Source organism: Cyprinus carpio, chromosome A17 (assembly GCF_018340385.1).
Source record: "Cyprinus carpio isolate SPL01 chromosome A17, ASM1834038v1, whole genome shotgun sequence".
NCBI classification, from domain to species: Eukaryota; Metazoa; Chordata; class Actinopteri; order Cypriniformes; family Cyprinidae; genus Cyprinus; species Cyprinus carpio.
The window spans coordinates 1,450,061-1,472,555 of NC_056588.1; the positions used below are offsets into that span (position 1 = coordinate 1,450,061).

Below are 22,495 nucleotides of genomic sequence, written 5' to 3' on the forward strand. Positions count from 1 at the left end.
AATGCACATGTGGTTATGATGTCATGGCATCACTAATAGATGTGGAGTGTTAAGGAGGTGCAGCACAGTTTCGTACATATTTTATGAGGAATCTCTGGGTGGTTCCTGTTCAATGCATACAGAAGACATCAGCAAATGATGATGAAGAACTATATGCTTCCTGTAAATGTGATTTCACAGAGCTAAGCATGAGTCGGTATAATTTCACATTTAAATAAAAAATCATTTTTGTAATACAGAAATGTAATATTAGAATACACATTATATTTAATGTATATATGCATGCTTTGTTAAATATCATATAATAATATTACTGTCATATTAAAAAATAATAAATGTATTAATTTATCAATACACAGTATCCTTTTTACATCATTCTGTGAGTGTATGGCTTGAACATTTTTATTATAAGTGAATATAATATTTTATTCAGATATATTAGATTTAATTAAATTTTATTACAATTTTAAATTATTAAAATACATTACATTTTACTAAAAATGCATATATGATTTACAACACAGAAAATAATTAGCTAATGCTAACTGAATTATTATTATTATTTTATTATTATTATTATTATTATTATTATTATTATTATTATATCTAACAATATGCAATGTAAAAAATATTGTCATATTTAAATAATTATTAAAAACTATTAAATATAATTTATATGATAATTAAAATAATTAAATATTATATTAATATATTAAAAACTATTTATTATATGTTAAATTATTAATAATATTTGTTAAATATTATATAATAATATTATTGTAATTCTAAACATAAAGTATTCTAGAGAAGCAGTAATGAGTAGATTAATACACTCTAAAATATTTTTTACATTATTATGAGAGTCTTTATGGCTTGAATACAACCCACAGTCGAACTGAATAATTCATATTGGTGTGTAGTCGTTGATTTGCTGCTGGTGGGTGAGTCCAGCCCTCCGCACCTGCTCTCCATGTGCGCCGGCTCTGTGCCGCTTCTGTGCCGCATTCACGCCGGGAAAACGCGATGATCAGTGAGTATCACTTCTATCTGTCAACCTCAACATGACACGATCATATGTCAGTTATTATAACGAACACGAATGCCTAAAGAGCTGTTTTCCTGAATTAAAGCCTGTGGGAGTCGTGACACAAAGGATGAGACGCTGAAACAAAGGCACGCGCGATCCCGAGACGCTCCCATGCAGCTTCCCAGCAGATGTTTAGCGCTTTACTTGCTTTGCTCAAAGTGATGCCAGGGAGAAGCTGCTGAGAGTGAGATGTTGGCTGGTCTCACACAATGACAGACAGTGTAGAGAGAGTGTGGCGTGCGCGAGCATCCCTCCTCATCCTCATCACTGCGCGCGGCGCGCTCTCGGGTTTGAAGCGTTCGCTTTTTCTAAAGGAGCAAAAACACTCCGAGAGAAGCGAGAATGTAAACTATTAGTCTCTCCGAACTGTGCACAAACTGTTAGGACAGCTTTATTGTACTGTGATACGGAAAGGCGTGATCATCATGAAATTCCCGTTAGAGAATCCGAGGAAACAGGTGAACTGGGACCCTGAACAAGGTTAGTTCTGTTACTTGGTTGTTTAACTCAAGTTCATTTATTTACAACGTTTGCGCGTCTTTTTAATGAGAGAAAACATCTTTAATTTCAATATGGTCTGATAGATTATTGTTGGTATGTTTATATATATATATATATAGAAAATCCTTTATATTGTTTTTTAACATTCATATATATATATATATATATATATATATATATATATATATATATATGAATGTTAAAAAAACAATATAAAGGATTTTCTAAATATATAAAGTATATTTATATATGTCGTAAGTATATTTTATTTATATAAAGTCTTTTTTTTTCTCTTTTGAATATAATGCCTGGATTATTCTTCATTCAAAAATCAATTTTATATATATATATATATATATATATATATATATATATATATATATATATATATATATATATATATATATATATATTATTATTATTATTATTATTTTAAATGAAGCATGATCAAGGCATTTTTCAAGTTATAAACTGCAAACTTATACCATTTCATATTCTCTGAGTGCTTTAAAAATCACACAATAATGTTGTCAATATTGTAATCAATGTATTTTATATATCAGAAAGGGCTATTGTATATATTTTCATTGAATTGCTCTTGTTACATGTTCATGGACATGTTCATCAATGTTTGTATATCTGTTTGATTAGATATTGATTGGCGAGGGCTAGACTGACAGCTTTAACGTCTCAGATATAGTGACATAGGTGTCCTTGAGTCACTCAAAGGCAAAGATTATGGTTGTTCAGGCAAGTCGAATCGATACATTTAATCCATGTGATATTTCATAAATCCCAAACTTGCAACATTTTCTGTTTCATTTTTACAAAGGGACTGTACTGAAGCATACTGAGGGGCGTGGCCTGCATAAATTATGGGGTGGTTTGAGCATTACATCATTGTGACTCACAGGCTCCGCCCACTGTCCCCCACAAAGGCAGCGGTGAATGTTTTTAAATGGGGCGACTGAACGCAGCTGCGCTCGTATGAATACATGAATGACTCTCAGTAGGGACCCCTCATGGCTTTGTCCTCCTCAAGATATCATCTGTCTCACCTTGTGCTGCTTCACCCCATTCATGAGCGATAAGGCCACACTATAACACACCATAACACCCAAAGAGATATGTTATCTTCTGAGAGCATCTCTCTACAGTGGTAAAGACATAACCTGGAGTGCTTCTCTGAGTGCTTGCTGCTGCTTAACCAGACGATTAGATTAAAGCTTCTCAGGAGACTCACAGAAGATCACATCAGGATCTATAACTCATGTTACTAATGGACTGAATTCTAACACCTTCTACATGCATGAGTGCTCTGTGATTTTGAACTGTTATTCAACTGCACTCTGTATTGTTTAACACGGTAAAAAAATACCACATAGTAGAATTAAATATATAATAACAGTATCATATACACTGGAAAAAAGTATAAAGACCGAAATAGTATTTTTTTGTAAAACATATTCCAACAATCTTTATATATATATATATATATATATATATATATATATATATATATATATATATATATACTCTCAATGGTGATTATATATATATATATATATATATATATATATATAAAAATAATGAAAAATATCTAAAAATTAAAAGCTTGAATAAATAAGGCAGCATGACAAATACTATAATGTATTAAAACATTTTACAACTTACAATTTCAATAATAGCTCCTTTTTTTCATATTACTGAAATGGACATTTTGGGGGAAATTTTGCTTTATTTTCATGAAAACAATTTCACAATGCAAAAAGTCTTAATGCTCTATGTTCTTAAAGTCAAAAACATTGTAGATGGTAAAGAAAAAAATATTGCAGAATATATATTTTCACAGGAAAAAAATTACAAATGAGATTATCTTTAACATCTCAAACTCTTCAAGACAGCAATGAGATTAAACGGAGAGCAAACAGAGACCTTTGCTTAAGTCTTTAGGTTTCTCCTTAGAAAAACAATCTTATTATTCTGACATTTCTAGAATTTCAGAATGTCTCAAACTGTTCTTAGATCTGCCAATTCTGCAATCAAAAGTCAGAGATCTCAATATGAACTCAAATATTTCTCATCAATATCTTTTCAGAATAATAATCTAGGATGCTATCAACATAAAATGAGCTCTGTACTAATATTTGTCTCATTTGTGTGTATTTTAATAAATAAAATAGAGACCAGCTTTATTTTAACATCATATTATAATGTTTGTTGATATTTTGAATTCGATTTTACATTTTTTTTAAAACCTATGTGTAGTTTTCATTTATTTTTATTTTGGTTTTAGTTATTTTAGTACATCACATTAAACTAAACATCTAACTGAAATAAAATGAAGTTCACAACGCAGGTTCGGGAGGAGCCTAATCAACCAGTCCTGCCAATCATCGTTTCGACTGTATGTAAGCAGCAGTCATTGTTCTGTCCAAGTGACTATGCTTCTGGGATACTGACCCTGCCCTATTCCGTGAAACATGTCCCATCCTAACGAGCTTCAGCTGTTCGCCTCCGACGAGGAGCTTTCCCTTGGATTCTCCATTTGCCACCCAGCTGAACCCAGCTTCCTCCAATTCCAGTTCTCGTACTGGCCACATTACCAAGGAACGAGGTTGCATACTCAGCGCCCTCTTCCAAATTTACCAAGACACCGCCTCACACCGTGGTCATCCCCGCCTCTGGCCAGGCAGCCACGGACCCCAGGCATCTCAACTTCTCCTCACCTTCCAGCCCAGCTGTCTCCACCAGGACCATCGTCAACTCCTGACATAATAAAATGGACAGTTAACGGATTACGGCATGCTCTTGCCTCCGCAAACATTTATTTTTCCCATAGACAAACCAAAGTACAGTTGTACGCTTTTTACACGAAGTCACTATCTGGAGAGATTCCACCAACTGTACCACCCACCCGCTCTCAAAAAGCTTCCAATCGACTGTCTAAAAGAGCTAGGCTAGCCTTGTTCAACACAGAGGTTGAGACAGCCTCTGGGTCTACCAGCGTTTCCTCCCCAGCTGCAGCGCCTGCACTTGCAACCGCAGCCGTAATCCCCACCCCCCATCCCAATAGCGCAGGTCCACAGTCTTAAGCCCTTTGCTTTCACAGGCCAATTTAGCCCCTCAAACACACTCCAAAGCTCCCACCTTCGCCCTTGCCCACACATTGTTCCTCCTGTCCAAGCCCACCTTTTACCAACCTCAGATTTGCTCAGCCTCGCCCATTCCTTACAAAATCCCACTCCTGTCTTTCCTCCTCCTACTTCTTTTCCAACTATCTCCCGAGCACCCCCCAGCGTGAGGCTGCCTCCACAATCGGGTCCTGCTCCGGTCTCTTGTCTGCATCCCCCCTATATTTCCTCATCTACTTCTTTCTTTCCTTCTACGAGCATAGAACCCAGTGTGAGGCTGCCTCCGCAAACAGTGCCTGCCTCGTCTTTTCCTCCTGTCAACCTTCCTCCCTCTAACGTTATTCCAGCCCTTCCTCCATTCTATACTCTCTACACGACTGTTCCAACAGCAGCTCCTGCTCACGCCATTGCCATGGAGCCCCCATCCATGTCCACCAGTGCCCCTACTGGGGTGCCCTCGACTTGGATTTGCATAATCGTGTTTATACTTGGCTGCTGTAACATCTCCTGTTCTATTTGTAGGTCTCTCGTTCATCATTCCCACTCCTGCACACTAATCACTCAAAATTCTTTGAACCCTCACTCTCAGCCTTCTTCAGAATCTATCAAATGAACATCATGTGTGCCACATTCTGGGTCAGATCGCTCTGCCCCATCTAAAGGTTGTTATTCTTACATTCCAAATCGCCAAGTTTGCAATAACTTCCACAATTTCAGTTTCAGGCAAAAATGTTGTTTTTTACATGTGTGTAGTTTCTGTGGTGGTGCTCACGCTCGCCTTGTCTACTCCGTGTACAAATCTTCAGCAAAAAACAATAAAGATCTAGAAAAATACCTCTCTTCTCCTGTGAATGTCTCAATGTTATCTCTTGAGCTAAAAAAATCACCCTGACAAAATTTTTCTCACTATTTGCTTTACAGCCTTTAACAAGGTTTTGATCCCGGTCTTGAAAGTCTTCCAGATGCCACTCTCGTCTGTAATAACTTACAAGCTGCCTTGTCAGAACCAGATATCGTAGATTCCCTCCTCACAAAAGAGGTGGATTCTAATTTTATGATCGAATTTCCAAGCGTGACCTTCTTTCCCTGCTAGGCTACCTAAATTTTGCTATGAGAATCATGCCCCAAGGCCACCCTTTTATCTCCCATCTTTTCTCTCTAGCATCCTCTGGCTTAAACAGTTTGGTCACTCTGAATGATTCGTGCAGAGCAGAATCTCTGACTTTTGTTTCTTAATCAATGGAATGGCCTCATCTCTTTCTACAACAACCACATCGCACTAGCCACTGACATGCACCTGTTCACAGACGCAGCACCCTCAGTTGGATTTGAGGGGGATTTCCAAGATCGCTGATTTGCTTTAACATGGCCTCCCGAACTCGTAAATTTAAAACCATCCTTCTCCTCCGCTCTATTAAGGCTCTACCCAATCGTCGTCACCGTGACATTATGGGGGAATGAATAGGCCTCTGAAAGCATCCTCTTCCATTGCGACAACTCAGCTGCTGTATTCTGGATTTATAAAGTCGTTTTCAGTTCCACGGAAATCATGCGTTTTCTAAGATGTTTGATCTGGACATCTGCCTGCAGCCAGTTTATAATTAAAGCAGTCGATATACCAGGTTGTAAAAACTCAATTGCTGACTCTCTTTCCTGTTTTGCCTTTCAGAAATTCAGATCATTAGCTCCTCAGGCAGACCAGTCACCCACACCAGTGTCTCCTTATTCGGACCTGACGTTCCAGTAAACCAATCTCTCCTCCATCTTCACGACTTATCCACCCATCTCATCCTCCAAGCCGGCTTGGAACTGTTTTAAAACCTTCCATTCTCACCAGAGGCTTCAATTTCCTGACTTCTCTCTCACAACTGTTTCTTTTTGCAGCTTTTCTCCACCACTTCAAACAGATCCAACCCAGCTCCATAAAAGCATGTCTTATTTTTTCCATAAACTAATTTTTGGCCGCCAGTGCCCCGCCATCAACAACCCTCAACTTTCCCTGCTTTTAAAAGGTATTGAAAAATCCCAACCCCGCCATCTAGATTCTCACTTTCCCATCACCCGTGAAATATTAAGCAATTGCTTACTCATCCTTTGTTCAGGTTACCACTCTGAAAATACAGCCAGATTACTCAACGCCCTTTTCATCCTCGCTTTCTTCGGTTTCCTCAGATGCTCCGAATTCACCTATAATTCCAAATTCAATCCCAGAATCCATCCAGCCTTCTCCGACCTCCAAGTACTGGACAACGACACAATTCGCTTTAACATCAAATGTAGCAAAACAGATCATTTAATGCACGGCCATCCAATTTTAATTTTTAACTTACCCACCCCTCTCCAGCCTTACCAATCCGTTGTCCTCTTCTTAGCTCACAGACTATATCAAATTCAGGTTCCCACCGATCCTCTTTTTGTAGATGACAACAATAGCCCCATCTCCAGACACTGGTTTCAAAAACACCTAAAATCAGTCCTGACTAAATCAGGCATTTCAGCAAACCATTACTCCAGTCATTCCTTTCGCATAGCTGCCACAACTTCAGCCGCCCAAAACGGTCTCCCCAAAATCCAAATAAAGAGCTTAGGTCCATTTTCTTATGCCCTTCACTCGCAAACTTCCTCTGTCTCGTTTACTTGGATGTACGTCATTTATTACATTGCGTGAGTGCCCACTACTGGCAGAAACCTTGCAATGGGCTGAACCAGAACATCCTAAGCCCTTGATCACTTAGAATCTGCTATGGAGCTGGTTTATTGTTTACATTTTCCCCTTACAAATTAGTTTGGTGCAGTATTCTATATGTATATAGGTATGCCTTGGCTGTTATAAAAGTAAAAAAAAAATCATTTATATATTATAGACTTGTTTGTGGTGGGGATAAATGAAACGCAATCTGCGATGACATGATAATCGTGTTGCATTGTGGTCTATGGAGCGGCCTGAAGTGTGCATATGAAGCAGATTCAAGTCAAGTCAAGTCTGCTTTATTGTCAATTCTTCCACATGTACAGCATACATACAGAGAATTGAAACTGCATTACTCTCAGACCCTTGGTGCATACAGGTAACACTAACACTGATGGTCAAAATCGAGGGGTCGAGGGTCTGTCCATATAAACTTTCCTCATACACTTCATGAAGTGGAATGCACTTCAAAATGGCAGCAGGGATTCCCCCGAGGGGAAGTGCTTAGGGAAGTCCACGAGTGCCTAAAAGTGGAGTGAAACACAACCAAGCACACCAATCTCTCATTCAGTAATCCAGCCACCATGCACCTGTCTGTTTTAAACAACAAATTACTTTCGTTTTGCAGAAATAGCAGGGATTCCCCTTTCCCCACCCTCTAGGTACCATTGCGTCACCTAGCCCAACTTCTCAAAGCAGGGAATTCCCCGTCTCCCAATCATAAAACCCTCAGTGATACAGGTTCAGGACCGTCGGCTTGCCAACCTCCCACTGCCACAGCAGCAACTTTCTCTCATGCAAAACTTCTAACCTTTTCACTGCTGCAGCAGCAAAAATATTTTTAACCTTAATCAACCTTTCCACTGCTGCAGCAGTGGTTTTCCCTTCCTACAATATTTTTATTAAACAATTCTCTTCCTTTGCCACTACAGCAGTAGTGTCAAATCATCCGCCCCAGCAACATTAACCATTGCCATTTGGCTATTTCTGTGTCGCAGCAGAGACTTTCTCTCCTGCAGAATTTTAACCACTTCACTGCCACAGCAGTGAGTTTTTTCTTTCTTTTCTAAATGTATTCAGTCTTTCCACTTTCGCAGCAGTGGCTTTTCTACCCTAACTAACAGCTCATCGCCGCAGCAGAGAGCCTTCAAACCCTTCATCACTACCGCAGCAGTGACAAAATCCCCACTAACTTTTACCCATCAGCAGCGATTTTTTTCTTTTGTTAAGCTTTCCTCTTTGCCATAGCAGAGTTTTTCCCCATTGCTCCCACAGGAGCGTTTTGGGGTGGGGGGTGGGGGGGTAAACCAGTTTTATTTTTATTTTTATTTTTTTCAGTCAGCGATGAGCTTGCTGTCCTTTATAAGCCTTTTTTGGGGGGTTTCTTACTCGGAGCTCAAGTTGAGCCTCGGGTTTCAAGCCTCCTTCACGGACAGCAAGCCAGGTTCGTTTTACCAGTAACTGACAGGCTGATTGGGCAGGCAAACAAATATATTTTAAAAAATGTTATTTTTTTCAATTAATGTTTTTTTTTTTTTTTCTCAGGTAACAAAAATGTTTTGGTTTTAGTTTTAGTTAACAATAATAACCCTGTCTGAGACAAAAACCTCCTTTAGGTCTTTGTAAGCAAAAAAAAAAGATATGTAATATAATGTTCATTCTGGTTGCAATAATTCCAAATAACTCCTATATCTTCTCCATCTGTCTCCGTCTCTTTTTAGTGGCTGTTCAGACAAACATCGTCCCTCCGAAGAAGGTCCAGTCTGGTGCGGTCCAGTCCAGTCTGGTTCAGGCCAGCGTAGCGTCCATGCAGAACCCGATGGGCTGTGAGATCAAAGCTAACGGTCACTGTGCTCTCCCACGCCTCTCCATCTCGTCCCGCTCGGCCAGTGTGGTGACCGGGATGGACGTGGACGGTGCTGCACCGCATTCGGTCATGAAGTGTAAGACAGTGGTGGCCGTGTTTGTGGTGGTGGTGACGTACCTGGTGTGTGGCGGTCTGGCCTTCTGCGCACTGGAGCAACCCTTCGAGAGCAACCAGAAGGACAACATCACACAGGAGAAGGCCCTGTTCCTGGAGAGGAACCCCTGTGTTTCTCCAGCTGAGCTTGAGGCCCTTATCAAGGTGAGATCATGAGATCAGAGAAATACTCAGCGCATGAGAGGATAAAATGATATAAATATCAGTCATCGCATCGTCTTTGTAAGATAAGACTGAAATGCTCCAAACATATAATGCAGTGTAATCCAGTGCTGATTGAGAGATGAAGAAATAAAGGTGAGATGTTCTGGAGGTTTGTGAAGATCATTCCTCCGCTGAGGAACAGTGAAAGTAAAGCTTCCGGAAACAAACGCTCCTCAAAAGATCCTGAGGATCAGATTTGAGATGCACTGATTTTTCTACAAAATGATTGATGGAGAATCAAGTGAAGCCAAAAGATATTCAACTCATGAGAGACTGAAATAATGAAAGTATATAAAAATGAAGTTAATGGAAAAATGCCTATGAAGAATCATACTTCATTTAGAAACCAAAAGAAAAAATATATATATACAGGTTGCTTAAAATTTTGCACTTTTTTTTGGTACATATTGGAACATTTTTTTTATGGTTTTAGTTTTAGTTAACTATAATGACCTCGAGATCTACACATTTTCTTTATATAAAACAATTACATTAATTATTTTTATTTTTTTGTAATTTAAATAAAATAAAATCAATCATCCCCACTATAGATAATACCGTAATTTATGAAAACATGACAATTTTTAAGTTCGGTAATAACAGTTACAATTTTATTATTATTTATTAACAGTACTGTAATGAAATTTTTGCAGTAAAATAAGATAAATTGTCATTAAATCAGTTTCACAATACATAAAGTCTTAATGGTCCTAAAAACTTGTATAACAAAATATAATTTCTCTTTTTTTTAAATTTGATTTTAGGGCAAAATATGACAAGTTTTCGAGCAATTTACCCTTAGTTTTGAAAGCTGAGGCTTTAAACTACTACTTTACCTATAAAGAATGCATTCAATGTCATAAAGTAGATTGATATTTAAAGCAGTATTCTTTGGTGACACTCTTATCGTAGGATATCTAAAGAATCAAAAGGAGCATTGTCCAGCTATGGTGGCCGTCAGCAACATCCTTCCTCAACCATACATCTCCTCTGCAGCTTCCCCCGGCCGACGCCGAGCTCTAATCGATCAGTAAATGTCATTCTGAAACAGACACGAATCCCTTTGGCCATCATCAGGATTATCAGCTCTCACTTCAGCCAGCAGAAACTCACTTTAGGCTGAATTTTGTGTATGTGATAAAGCACCAGCACTGCTTGTTACATAACAGAGAACACATATATCTCACATATATGAAAAGCAAATGTGCTGCCATCAATTAAAGCTTTGCATTGATTTCTCCCAGAAGCACATCCTACAGAGTCAGCCTGGGAATTACTGGAAGGGTGGATGAGATGGTCGGGAAACATTTCCATTATATAACAGGCTGAGATAATAAATGCTGTAAAGGCTATTGTTCATGGTTAGTTCTTTATAATCAAGAATTAAAATGTCATCTTAAATAGGACTTTCATCTCAAGGTTAACTGAGGCTCGCTGATTCAAGCATTTCCATGCAAATGAACGTCCAGGGAGCTATAATAATAAGGAAGCAGATGGTCACTAATAAACAGATTACAGTTCAGTGATGATACAGAAAGCTAGTATACTGCATACTTTACTGCATGATTACTAGCCTTTATATGCAGCAGAATGCAATGTGTAAATGTTTCAAATAGTAGAATGCCAAACCAGGGCTGTTAAAGGGATAGTTTCCCCACCCTCATGTGAACACAAATTAAGATATTTCTGATGAAATCCGAGAGCTTTCTGACCCTCCATAGACAGCAAGGGAACTACTACGTTCAAGGTCTAGAAAGGGGGTAAGGACATCGTTAAAATAGTCCATCTGACGTCCGTGGTTCAACCATAATATTATGAAGCTACAATATTTTTTTTTGCACCTAAAGAAAAAGATAATGACTTTATTCAACAATTTATTCTCTTCCGTGTCAGTCTTCGACGTGCATTCACGAGAATACCATGACGCATGCGTGTGCATTCCTCTGCTTGTAAACTATATATATATATATATATATATATACACAGCATATATATACCTGAAATAAATATTTTAAGCTATTTAGTATATTAAATTAAAATAGTGTATCAGTGAAACAAAAACAACAATGTCACATGACCGCATTACATTCAATGTTTAAATCATCATGTGACCATTCTGCAGTCTGACCCAGTTTACTGAGTTCAGTCAAACCTGTCAATAACCGTACGTGATAAGATGTCACTTTGATACACGCCTACATCCTTCATTTCATTCCTCTTTACGTCACGCAAGCAACCTTTGTGACTCAAATTGTGCCCTACATCTGGTACTTAAGCTCATGCCAAAGAAAAAAAGTAAATTTTCCATTTCCAGTCAAGACACTTGAAACGACCCCTCAGTAGGGAATAGGCTCCGAGATAATCAATTATTAATAGTTTGTTCCTCTGAAGACAGAGTCTACTGAGTGCAAAGCCCAGCTGGAGCTTCAGACATCTTCATAGTCCACATGAAGCAAAATCTGTCCATGTGCTGTAACTAATCAGACCTGTAAAGTCTGACATAAGAAAAATCTAATGGTTTGAAATCGAACAGGTCATTGAACCTTTATGGGGTTTTTTTTTTTTTGGGGGGGGGGGGGGTTATATAATGTGACATAGTAAGAATATGGAGGAAAAACAGCTTAGTTTTATTCAGAGACTCAAACTGAGCAAAAATATACAATATGTTTCAGATGCTGATATTTACATGTATCTCCAGTAATCTGTCTCAGTAAAATGAGATTGAAATGATCCAAACATATAATGCAGTGTAATCCAGTGCTGACTGAGAGTTGAAGATGTTCTGGAGGCTTGTGGAGATCATTCCTCCGCTGAGGAACAGTGAAAGTAAAGCTTCTGGAAACAAACGCTCCTCAAAAGATCCTGATGATCAGATTTGAGACTCTAAAACATGATTGATGGAGCAATCAAGTAAAGCTGAGCTGTTTCAGTCCAGTAAGAGTTCATCTGGAGATATTACTGCAGTTATTCTGACCTTTACTTGATCACAATCAGAAAATATTTGACACCAGAAAGACACATAAAGCACAAAATGAAGGAGGACATTTGTAGAATTACACTAAAAGAGCTTTATAATACTCTAAACAATCAATCAGAGACAGAAGGCGTGGAGGAGAGAGTGTGTGAAACAGGTTTAGCAGCAAAGTTTTGATCATGAAATGTGCATTTCAAATATGATACAGTAGGCTTTATGGTGTAATATCTCCTTCGATTCTTCTGAATCTGAGATATTAATGATATTAATGGGGTCCTTTTCTCATAAGAAACATCAGAAGCCAAAGTCTCTATTTAATTAAACTGCTGTCTAGGACAAACATAGACAATGTGCTATAACTGATCCAAAACAAACATTTTGTTGGGCATGCAAAGCATCTTTATTAGGGCTGTCAGTAACGATTATTTTGGTAGTCGATTATTCTGACGATTAATAGAGTAATCAGACCCCCCCTCCTCCCCTTTTTGTGGTAAAAAAAAATAGGCCTAAGCGAACAATAGACTTTTCAAATAGCTTAAAATACATATATAATAGCAACGAGGGAATAATAATTGGTTCAAATTTAAGTATAGCAAGAAATCATATAGTTTTATTGAACAAAACTGGTAAAATACATAATGTATTATAGTTTTTTTGAATAATGTTGATTATGTATTGTATTATATTGTTGTAGAGGGAATGATCTGTATGTAATTATATTTTTAGAATTTAATGTTCAATCTAATTCTTGATTAATATTGACTAAACAAGATTTAATTCAAATGTCCACTTAATCTTCAATATTTTGCCACTTCTTCATGATAGAAATGCTACAGCCTCTGTCACTTCTTGAACAAGAACATGTGCACATCAAAACATGCAAAGCCTTAGAAAATGGTCTGCTTTTAATGGATTCTCGTTCATGGAATGTGCCACTTCCGATATTTTGCCGATTCATTAACACGGGCAAAATGTAATCAAGTACTCAAGTACTCAAGTACTCAGATTTAATCGAGGAATTGTGACAGCCCTGATTTTTATCCTGAAGATTCATCTTAAAAAAGCCTTTAAACTCACACTTAATCTGAGCAGAATCAGATGCACGGCGTGCCAGTCATGTTGACATGCCTCAGTCCTGTCATGTGAGACCAGCTGGCTGTTGTCAGTGTTGTTGTTCTTTGCCGTGAGAAGGACTGACTCAAAAATCTTCCCACAAGGACGCTTGGCAAGTCCAACCGGATCAGAAAAAACATTACTCAGAAAAACAGTTTCTTGCTGACAGCATGTAGTTTTATTGTGTTTTTCTCTTTGATATCATCTAACTTATTTATCACTTTAGTTTATATGGATTGATTGCTGACTGTTAATTTCTACTCCTTTACTTTTCTGTATAAATATATCTTGTACTACTTTACCATTACGAAAAGCAAGATTTGGGTGACTAACATAAAAACATCATCACAACAGTCTGCTCAGACAGGATTTCCCGATATATTGACTAAACTTACTCAGCGTAATCCATTTATACAACTCATTCTTTAAATAGTTTGAGAAAAGCCACTAAAACTGATCGAATTAACCAACAGATGGAGCAGACTGATTTTCAGTGCAGGTTTTTTAGACAGTGAAACAAAGTGGGTGGCTTGATGTCATATTGACATCACTTAGCAATTAAATCCAAGTCTAATGAATTACTCTGAGAAACGTGACGTTCTTAAAGTGGCTGCCATTGTGCTCAGGGGAAATGGCTTTGTGAAATGATTTGATAATTTTGTTTGCTCACTTACTGTCAATGAAGCACTTCCAGAATGGGTATTTGAGTCTTTTTCTGTATGTGCATCTTTTCCCAGCATGCAGTAGACGCAGTCAGTGCTGGCGTGAGTCCCATTGGAGACACGTCCTATAACTCCAGCCACTGGGACCTCGGCAGCGCTTTCTTCTTTGCTGGAACAGTCATCACCACGATAGGTAAAATAAACTAACCTTCAAACGAGAAAAGCAATGCATCTCAATGACGCCTCTAAAAATACAGCACATTATGAGAAATAGTTCAACTTTTACATTATGAGAACATTATGAGAAATAGTAAAATTAGTTGCAAATGCTGTTATACATTGACCTTAAATGGTAAGCAAATGCTGTTTTATGTTGACTTTAAATGGCAAATGCTATTTTGCATTGATTTTTAATAGTGATGTTTGCAGCAAATGTTGTTTTATGTTGACTTTAAATGGTAAATGCTGTTTTGTGTTGACTTTTAAAAGTAAAATTTGCAGCAAATGCAGATTTACTTTGACTTTAAATGGCAAAATTTGCAGCAAATGTTGTTTTATGTTGACTTTAAATGGTAAATGCTGTTTTGTGTTGACTTTTGAAAGTAAAATTTGCAGCAAATGTTGTTTTTTGTTTTTTTTGGGAAATTGTTTTTTTATGTTTTTTTTTTGTAGTATGCTGTTTTGAGTTGATTTTTTTTAAGTATGATTTTAAGTGAATGAAATTTTTCAGCAAATGTTGTTTTACGTTGACTTTAAATGTTAAATGCTATTTTGTGTTGACTTTTAATAGTAATGTTTGCAGCAAATGCTGTTTAACACTGACTTTAAAAGCTAAAGCTTTCACGTTGACTTTAAATGGCAAATGCTGTTTTGCATTGATTTTTAATAGTAATGTTTGCAGCAAATGCTGTTTAACATGGATTTTAAATGATAAAATTTGCAGCAAATGTTGTTTTATGTTGACTTTAAATGGCAAATGCTGTTTTGTGTTGATTTTTAATAGTAAAATTTGCAGCAAATGCTGTTTAACACTGACTTTAAATGGTAAATGCGGATTTACTTTGACTTTAGATGGCAAAATTTGCAGAAAATGCTGTTTAACGTTGACTTTAAATGGTAAATGCTATTTTGTGTTGACTTTTAATAGTAAAATTTGCAACAAGTGCTGTTTTACTTTTACTTTAAATGGTAAAATTTGCAGCTAAAGCTGTTTCACGTTGACTATTAATGGTAAAACATTTTTGCTTACTTGAAACAATGCATTTTTATCATGTTTTACTTCCAACAAGATTTGAACTGACATTCATAAGCGAAACTGCACAGCACATGAGGCTTTCAGCCCAGATCTCATCTCTCACCGAAACTGTTTAGTTTGTCGTTGTCTGAACTTCCCTTTTGTTCCCTTCCCTTTTCCCTTCCCAATCTATAATTACTGCCATGTTCTTTCGCTGGAAGCCACCAATTGTCTCCCTCTGGATCTTTGAATGTTGTTTTAATAGAGGGGGTCAACTAGAGCGGTTTGTTTTATAACGATTAAATAACCCTTGTCTTCTCCGCCTACGTCTACAGGCTATGGAAACATCGCCCCCAGCACTGAGGGCGGCAAGATTTTCTGCATCCTTTATGCCATATTTGGCATCCCTCTGTTTGGCTTCCTCTTGGCCGGGATCGGTGATCAACTAGGGACCGTGTTTATGAAGAGCATCCTGAAGGTGGAGAAAGTTTTCAGGGTGAGTCGACTTGTTTTGGAATATTCTACTGAGGATAGTTATTTATTTACTGGTTATATAAATACTTCAGTTCACCTGAAATATCTTCTGCCTCCCTTTATAGCAAAAACACAAGCAAATCAGTCAGACTAAAATCCGCGTCACCTCCACCATACTCTTCATCATCGCTGGCTGCATCATTTTTGTCACCATCCCAGCAGTGATTTTCAAACACATCGAGGGATGGAGTACTTTAGAATCCATTTACTTCGTTGTCATTACGCTCACAACCATCGGCATTGGAGATTATGTAGCAGGTAGGAGCACCAATGAGGGCATCATTTTGCCTAGTACAGTCAAGAGTTGCTTAATTTTTTATAGTAAATGCTGTTTTACGTTGACTTTCAATGGTAAGTTTTGTCTGTAAATTGTGTACAGTCAAGACTTGCTTAATTTTTACAGCAAATGCTATTTTACGTTGACTTTAAGTAGTAAAATTTCCTGGAAATGCTGTTTTACATTGACTTCAAATGCTGTTTTATGTTGAAATTAAATGTAAACACAATTTTATGTTGAATTTAGTGGTTAAATTTGCTGCAGATGCTGTTTTATGTTGACTTTAAAGTGTTAAATACTATTTTACATTGAATTCAAATGGTAAATGCTGTTTTAAGTTGACTTTAAAGTATTAAACGCAGATTTATCTAGAATTTAAATGGTAAGATTTGCAGCAAATGCTGTTTTATGTTGATTTTAAAGTGTTAAGTACTATTTTACATTGAATTCAAATGGTAAATGCTGTTTTAAGTTGACTTTAAAGTAGTATACAGATTTATCTTGAATTTAAATGGTTAAATTTGCTGCAAATGCTGCTTTACATTGACTTTAAATGGTAAATTATGTTTTTTATTGGTTTTAAATGGTAAATTTAGCTTCAAATGCTATTTTATGTTGATTTTAACTGTAAATGCAGTTTTATGTTGAATTTAAATGGTAAAATGTGCTGCAAATGCTGTTTTAAGTTGACTTTAAAGTGGTAAATGCTGTTTTATATTGGTTTTAAATGGTAAATTTAGCTTCAAATGCTGTTTTATGTAAAATTTAAATGGTAAAATTGGTTGAAAATACTGCTTTATGTTGTCTTTAAATGGTAAATTCTTTTTCCTGTTGACTTTCAAATGGTAAATGTAATTTTCCATCGACTTTGTTAAAATTTGTTTAAACTGCCGCCTTAAGTTTTAAATGGTAATTTTACATCATTTTGTCAAGAGTCGCTTATTTTTGATAGCCCATTTAGTGGAGTATTGTGGTAGTGGCACCATAATCATTGGTTTGAATGCTAGAGAAGTCACATATTGATCAAATGAACATATCAAAAGCACTGCTTTGGATAAAGGCATCTACATAAATGAATAAATGTAAATGTAATTTTTAACTGACAGCTTCTCAAAATACTTTTCCTGGCAATTGTGCATCTTTTGACCCTGTTGAGACCTTGTTTTGATGGAATGCTTTGGACACTCCACTCCAATGGAATATTTGGGGAAGAGTATTAAAACTCTTTCATTATTTTATAGGAGGAGATCGAAAAATAGAATACATGAAATGGTACAAGCCTCTGGTCTGGTTCTGGATTTTGGTGGGTCTGGCGTATTTCGCAGCGGTGCTGAGCATGATTGGAGACTGGCTCAGGGTTCTGTCCAAGAAAACAAAAGAAGAGGTATGATATGTCAAACATGATCTTCAATATACAATACAGCATTATTTCACTGCATCAGAGCCCTATTGACTTTGTGCTACACATCCCTGGTCTTTCCTTTTCAGCTGATGATTACTAGGGTGTGTAGACTATTGATTAATGGTAACCAGTAGGCATTGATTTGGCTGCTGTTGCTAATGCAACCTTTCTTGTCAATAGTTATTAATGCACTCATTTAATGCTGGTTAGTGCAATAAAGGTCATAATATCAAATAATGATAGATCTGATAAATAAGTGTCACCACTGGGATACTTGAATATGCTGTGAAGTGTGAACTCGACCTGCAGCTTTCATTCTGATATGAAGCACACTTTACACCATCTTTATCATGATGATATCAAGCCATGCTGCTATTAAAAGAAAAACAATTTCACCGTGAAATACATCATATTATGAAAAATAGATAATACATGTTAAAATGCTGTTATGCTTTGACTTTAATTTGTAACATTTTTTAATAAATGCTGTTATGTTGACTGTAAATGTTAAAATAAGTTGCAAACGCAGTTTTACGTTGGCTTTAAATAATAAAATTATTTGCAAATTATGTTTTAGGTTGACTTTAATGATAAAATTAATAATTAGTAATCTCAAGCAATGTTTTACGTTGGATTTAAGTAGTAAAATTAGCTGTAAATGATATTTTACGTCGGCTTTAAGTGGTAAATTTAATTGCAAATTATGTTTTAATGTAACTTTAAGCACAGTGCTGAATTGTTTTTAAATGTCACTCTCACGCAGGTTGGAGAGTTTAAGGCCCATGCGGCAGAATGGAAGGCAAATGTTCGTGCAGAGTTACGCGAGACACGGCGGCGCCTCAGCGGCGAGATCCACGACAAACTTCAGCGGGCGGCCACCATCCGCAGCATGGAGCGCAGACGTCTGGGTCTGGAGCAGCGGGCGCATTCGCTAGACATACTGTCGCCTGAAAAGCGGGCCGTCTTCACTAGTCTAGACGCTGGGCGCTTTAAGACCTCCTCGCAGGAGAGCATCGACACTAAACTGAACAACCTGCGACTGAAGGCCGAGCGCGGCGAACAGCAGGCGTCCTCCGAGGAAAACATCTTCAACCGCTTCGGCTCGCTCACCAAACTGGCCAAGCGCAACAGGAGCAAAGATCTCCACAGGAACATCCCGGAGGACGCCAGCAGGCTGGGCGACGTCCTCAGCAGCAACAGCAGCAACGTCACTCTGGGAGAAGAGAGAAGAGAGGACGAGGAGGAGATAGAGGAAGAGAAAGAAGCAATGGAGGCCAACACTGGCTTCACGTGTCTGCCTCACTATCCTGATGAACCCAAGCAGCAGAACGGTTTCGCTCCGGCTCAGGCCAAAGAACAAGAGCGAAATAAAAGACTCGAGCAGAAAGAGCATCAACCGTAGGCAGACAATGACAGGGTGAAAATGTGCCTTTGTGTTTTGTGAGCTGCGGTTTGACTCGTTACGATCAACTGCAGTTGATTTTCACTGTGACAAATGACAAGTTGCCAAAAATATGAAAAGACACAGAGAGCTCAAGGAATACAGACTGACATCACCTTAAACTGTAAATTCTGTCATTGTTTACTCACCTTGTGTTGTTCTAAACCTGCATGAATTTCCTTCTTCAATGGAAAGCTCCAAAAAATGACAAAAAAAAAAAACGTCACTGATGTTAAAGTTGGTGCTATATTCAATTCATTTGACTGAGATTGACAGCTGCGGTGGAGAGTAAGATTTCAGTGAATAACGACTTTTTTGGAACTTACTATTAATTTTCACATTATTATTAATAATGCAATACATCTGCTTTAGTCAGAAATCATTGTCCTTTTTCGCTCTGCAGAAAAAGAAACTCAAATGGGTTTAAAGCAGCATGAGGACTGATCACTCATCACAGCACAGTCAGCAAAGGCTTTTGCTATTCTCGAAGGTGTGTTAGGAATCAATGAAAGCTGTAAATCACGATGTCTTAGGAAAGAAAAACCTGCATGGATATCTACTGCTGCTCAGATGAATCTGTCATCTATGATGGCGAATCATGAACTTCTATGAAACCCTAAATTATTGAATTTGGTTGAAAAATTGAGACGTTCTCAATAACCTTTGATTGTGATGCCAGAGATTAAGCAACAATGACTTATCTGATCGTGAAATGCTGCGTTTACACAGAACTCTATCAACATATCAAACCCCCTCAAAATGACTGGAATCAAAGCCATATTGATGACATTAAATGAGAACGAAAACCAATTTACTCAAAGTATTAGAACATGATGAGCAAATGGCATCTTTATAAGGGATACAGTGACCCCAAAAAGTATCTAGACACTTCAATCACACATAAAATGTTGTGAATATCATTGCATTAAATAATAAAATATCACAGCAAAAGTCTTTTACTGAAAAGAAAGGTGCAATCTTTACCAATCATCACACAAAAACTTTGTACCGTTTTAAACGATTAAACTTGATCTAGTGTTGAAAATGAAGACAGTCAGTACTGATTAAAACAAAAATAAAGAAAGGTGACTTTAGTGAATTAAAAAAAAAAGTGAAATACATCTCATGAAAAATAGTTTATAAATGGTCAAATTTATGGCAAGTTGTTTTACATTGAATTATAAAATTAGTTGCAAATTATGTTTTACATGGGCTTTAAATGGTAAATTTGTAGCAATTCTGGTTTCTTTGGATTTTAAATGGTTAAATTAGTAGCAAACACAGTTTTACGTTGGCTTTAAATGGTAAAATTGGAAACAAATGGTGTTTAACATTGACTTTAAATGGTAAAATTAGTTGCAAAAGCTGTTTTACTGTTTTAGAGACACACAGATTTTTCAAATACTTTTTGGGGTTGCTGTAAATCCACAATTATTCCATTATTGCCATAAAACTGTCTGACTTGTTATCATCTGATATCAGTTCATATATCAGAACCATTTTTATGCCCACAGAACAATGTCTTCCACCGTAACTCAAAAATATGGTAAAAAGTGTGAATGCATAAATAAAATATTGTTGACCTTTCTGATGTACAATAGTGAATGCAAATGCATACACACACACATTACATCCCAAAGACATCATGGTAATTGTAGTCATGCTCTGTGTTGTCATGGTGATCACATCAATACTTGTGCAAACATTACATCAAATGTAATGAGTGCCTTTGGGAAAATAAATCATGAAATGTGGCTTTGGCTTTGTAGCATTTACTGAAGATCCAAATCCTGATTTTGGCGGGTTTCATTCAAGTTGGAAAGTCAGAAAGAAACGTATACAAAAATGCATATAAAACACATCAGTGAATCAAAGTTCCCACATTACATAACATGCATTGCGCTTATGTGCTTAAGTAGAGTTTGTTTCAGGCCTTAACTTCTCATAAGAGGTCAGATGTGTTCAGATTGCCACATAAGTGTTTCATTATTTTGAGAGAGGTTTCACATTCTATAGCAGAGTTTCCCAACCAGGTTTTCACAGTGAAACTGCAGGAAACTGAAGTCAGGTTCAGTAAAGTAAAGTAAAGTAAAGTAAAGTGAAGTAAAAAGTAAAGTAAAAGCATTTGAATAGCATTTCAAATTTAATCCATTTGGATCACTCAGGTTTAACATAAACTAATAAACTTAATTTAATGCATATTTGCCACACTTAAAACACTTCATGCCATAGTTTATTAACTATTTGCATTTGATTTTATTTAAATAATTCTGTTTTCAAAATGCATTTATTCAGATTGTTTAGAATCAGCATGCATGATTTAATTATCTGTAAATCAAATGTATTGTTTGCCCATTGAAGAAAATAAAAAGTATGAATCATAAAAAAGAATCAGCATGCATGAATCTGTTGATTGTGAAAACAAATACATTTATTCAGTTTAAAAATATGAACCTAAATATGACTAGCTGTGGAACAAGCAACATTCAGTTAGTTAAAATATATGAGATTGAAACAAATTGGATTTATTGATGATAAACAATACAAACATGGTTATTTAAAACACATTCATTTTATATATGACTGACAAATATGCATCACATTAAGTTTTATATGCAATTTAAATTCATAAATCTTAAATTTAGATCTAAACATTATTGACTCATTTTTGTATAAGACCAAATAATGTCAAATCAAGCCTAATTATTAGTAGTTTTCATACTTCCAAGAATTAGAAGGAAACTCAACTGTTAATTTGTGCTGCAAATAGGAATAACACTTAAAATCATGCAAAAAGCCTATTGTTGAAGTCAAGAGTGCTTGGACTTATGGTTTTCATATGGTGGACGATAAAACAATTAAAAACAAAAAGAAATCTCACACTTGTCTTGACTGAAGAAGGGACATAAGGCATTTCTATAGGGACCAAAATAATTCATCTCCTGAGGTTGGGCTCTTAAATTGGTCCAGAAAGCAACCTCCCAACAACTGCGTAGCAACAAGCTTTCAGAACAAAGTTGCAACTAATCAGCAGCACTCAGCCAACCACAATAACATTAGCATTAGCTGCGAGTTTGAGATTAAAAATCATTGAAAATTATAGTAAAGATTATTATTTATTGTGCTTTTTTAACAGTTGGGATTGGGAGGCATTTTATTATTTATTGTTTTTTGTTTCCATTTAAAATTATAATATTATTTATTTATGTATACTTAAGTAAAGTTCAAGTATATTTTTAAGTATACTTTATCTAACAAGTAT

General features: G+C 36.6%; 1 protein-coding gene across 2 annotated transcripts; it reads left to right on the top strand.

Annotated features, from left to right (window-relative positions):
* Positions 1-929: 929 nt before the first annotated feature.
* Positions 930-20,987, top strand: LOC109052491 (potassium channel subfamily K member 10-like). Of its 2 annotated transcripts, none has more exons than XM_042773466.1 (7): positions 930-1,030; positions 9,133-9,536; positions 14,421-14,538; positions 15,915-16,075; positions 16,179-16,371; positions 17,632-17,774; positions 18,556-20,987. In XM_042773466.1, exons 1-7 carry the CDS (start codon positions 1,024-1,026, stop codon positions 19,192-19,194), a joined length of 1,665 nt encoding a protein of 554 aa, XP_042629400.1. In that variant the 5' UTR covers positions 930-1,023; the 3' UTR covers positions 19,195-20,987. The 2 variants fall into 2 exon arrangements, with proteins under 2 accessions (XP_042629400.1, XP_042629399.1); XM_042773465.1 differs by having other exon boundaries at positions 946-1,567.
* The last annotated feature ends 1,508 nt before the right edge of the window (positions 20,988-22,495 follow it).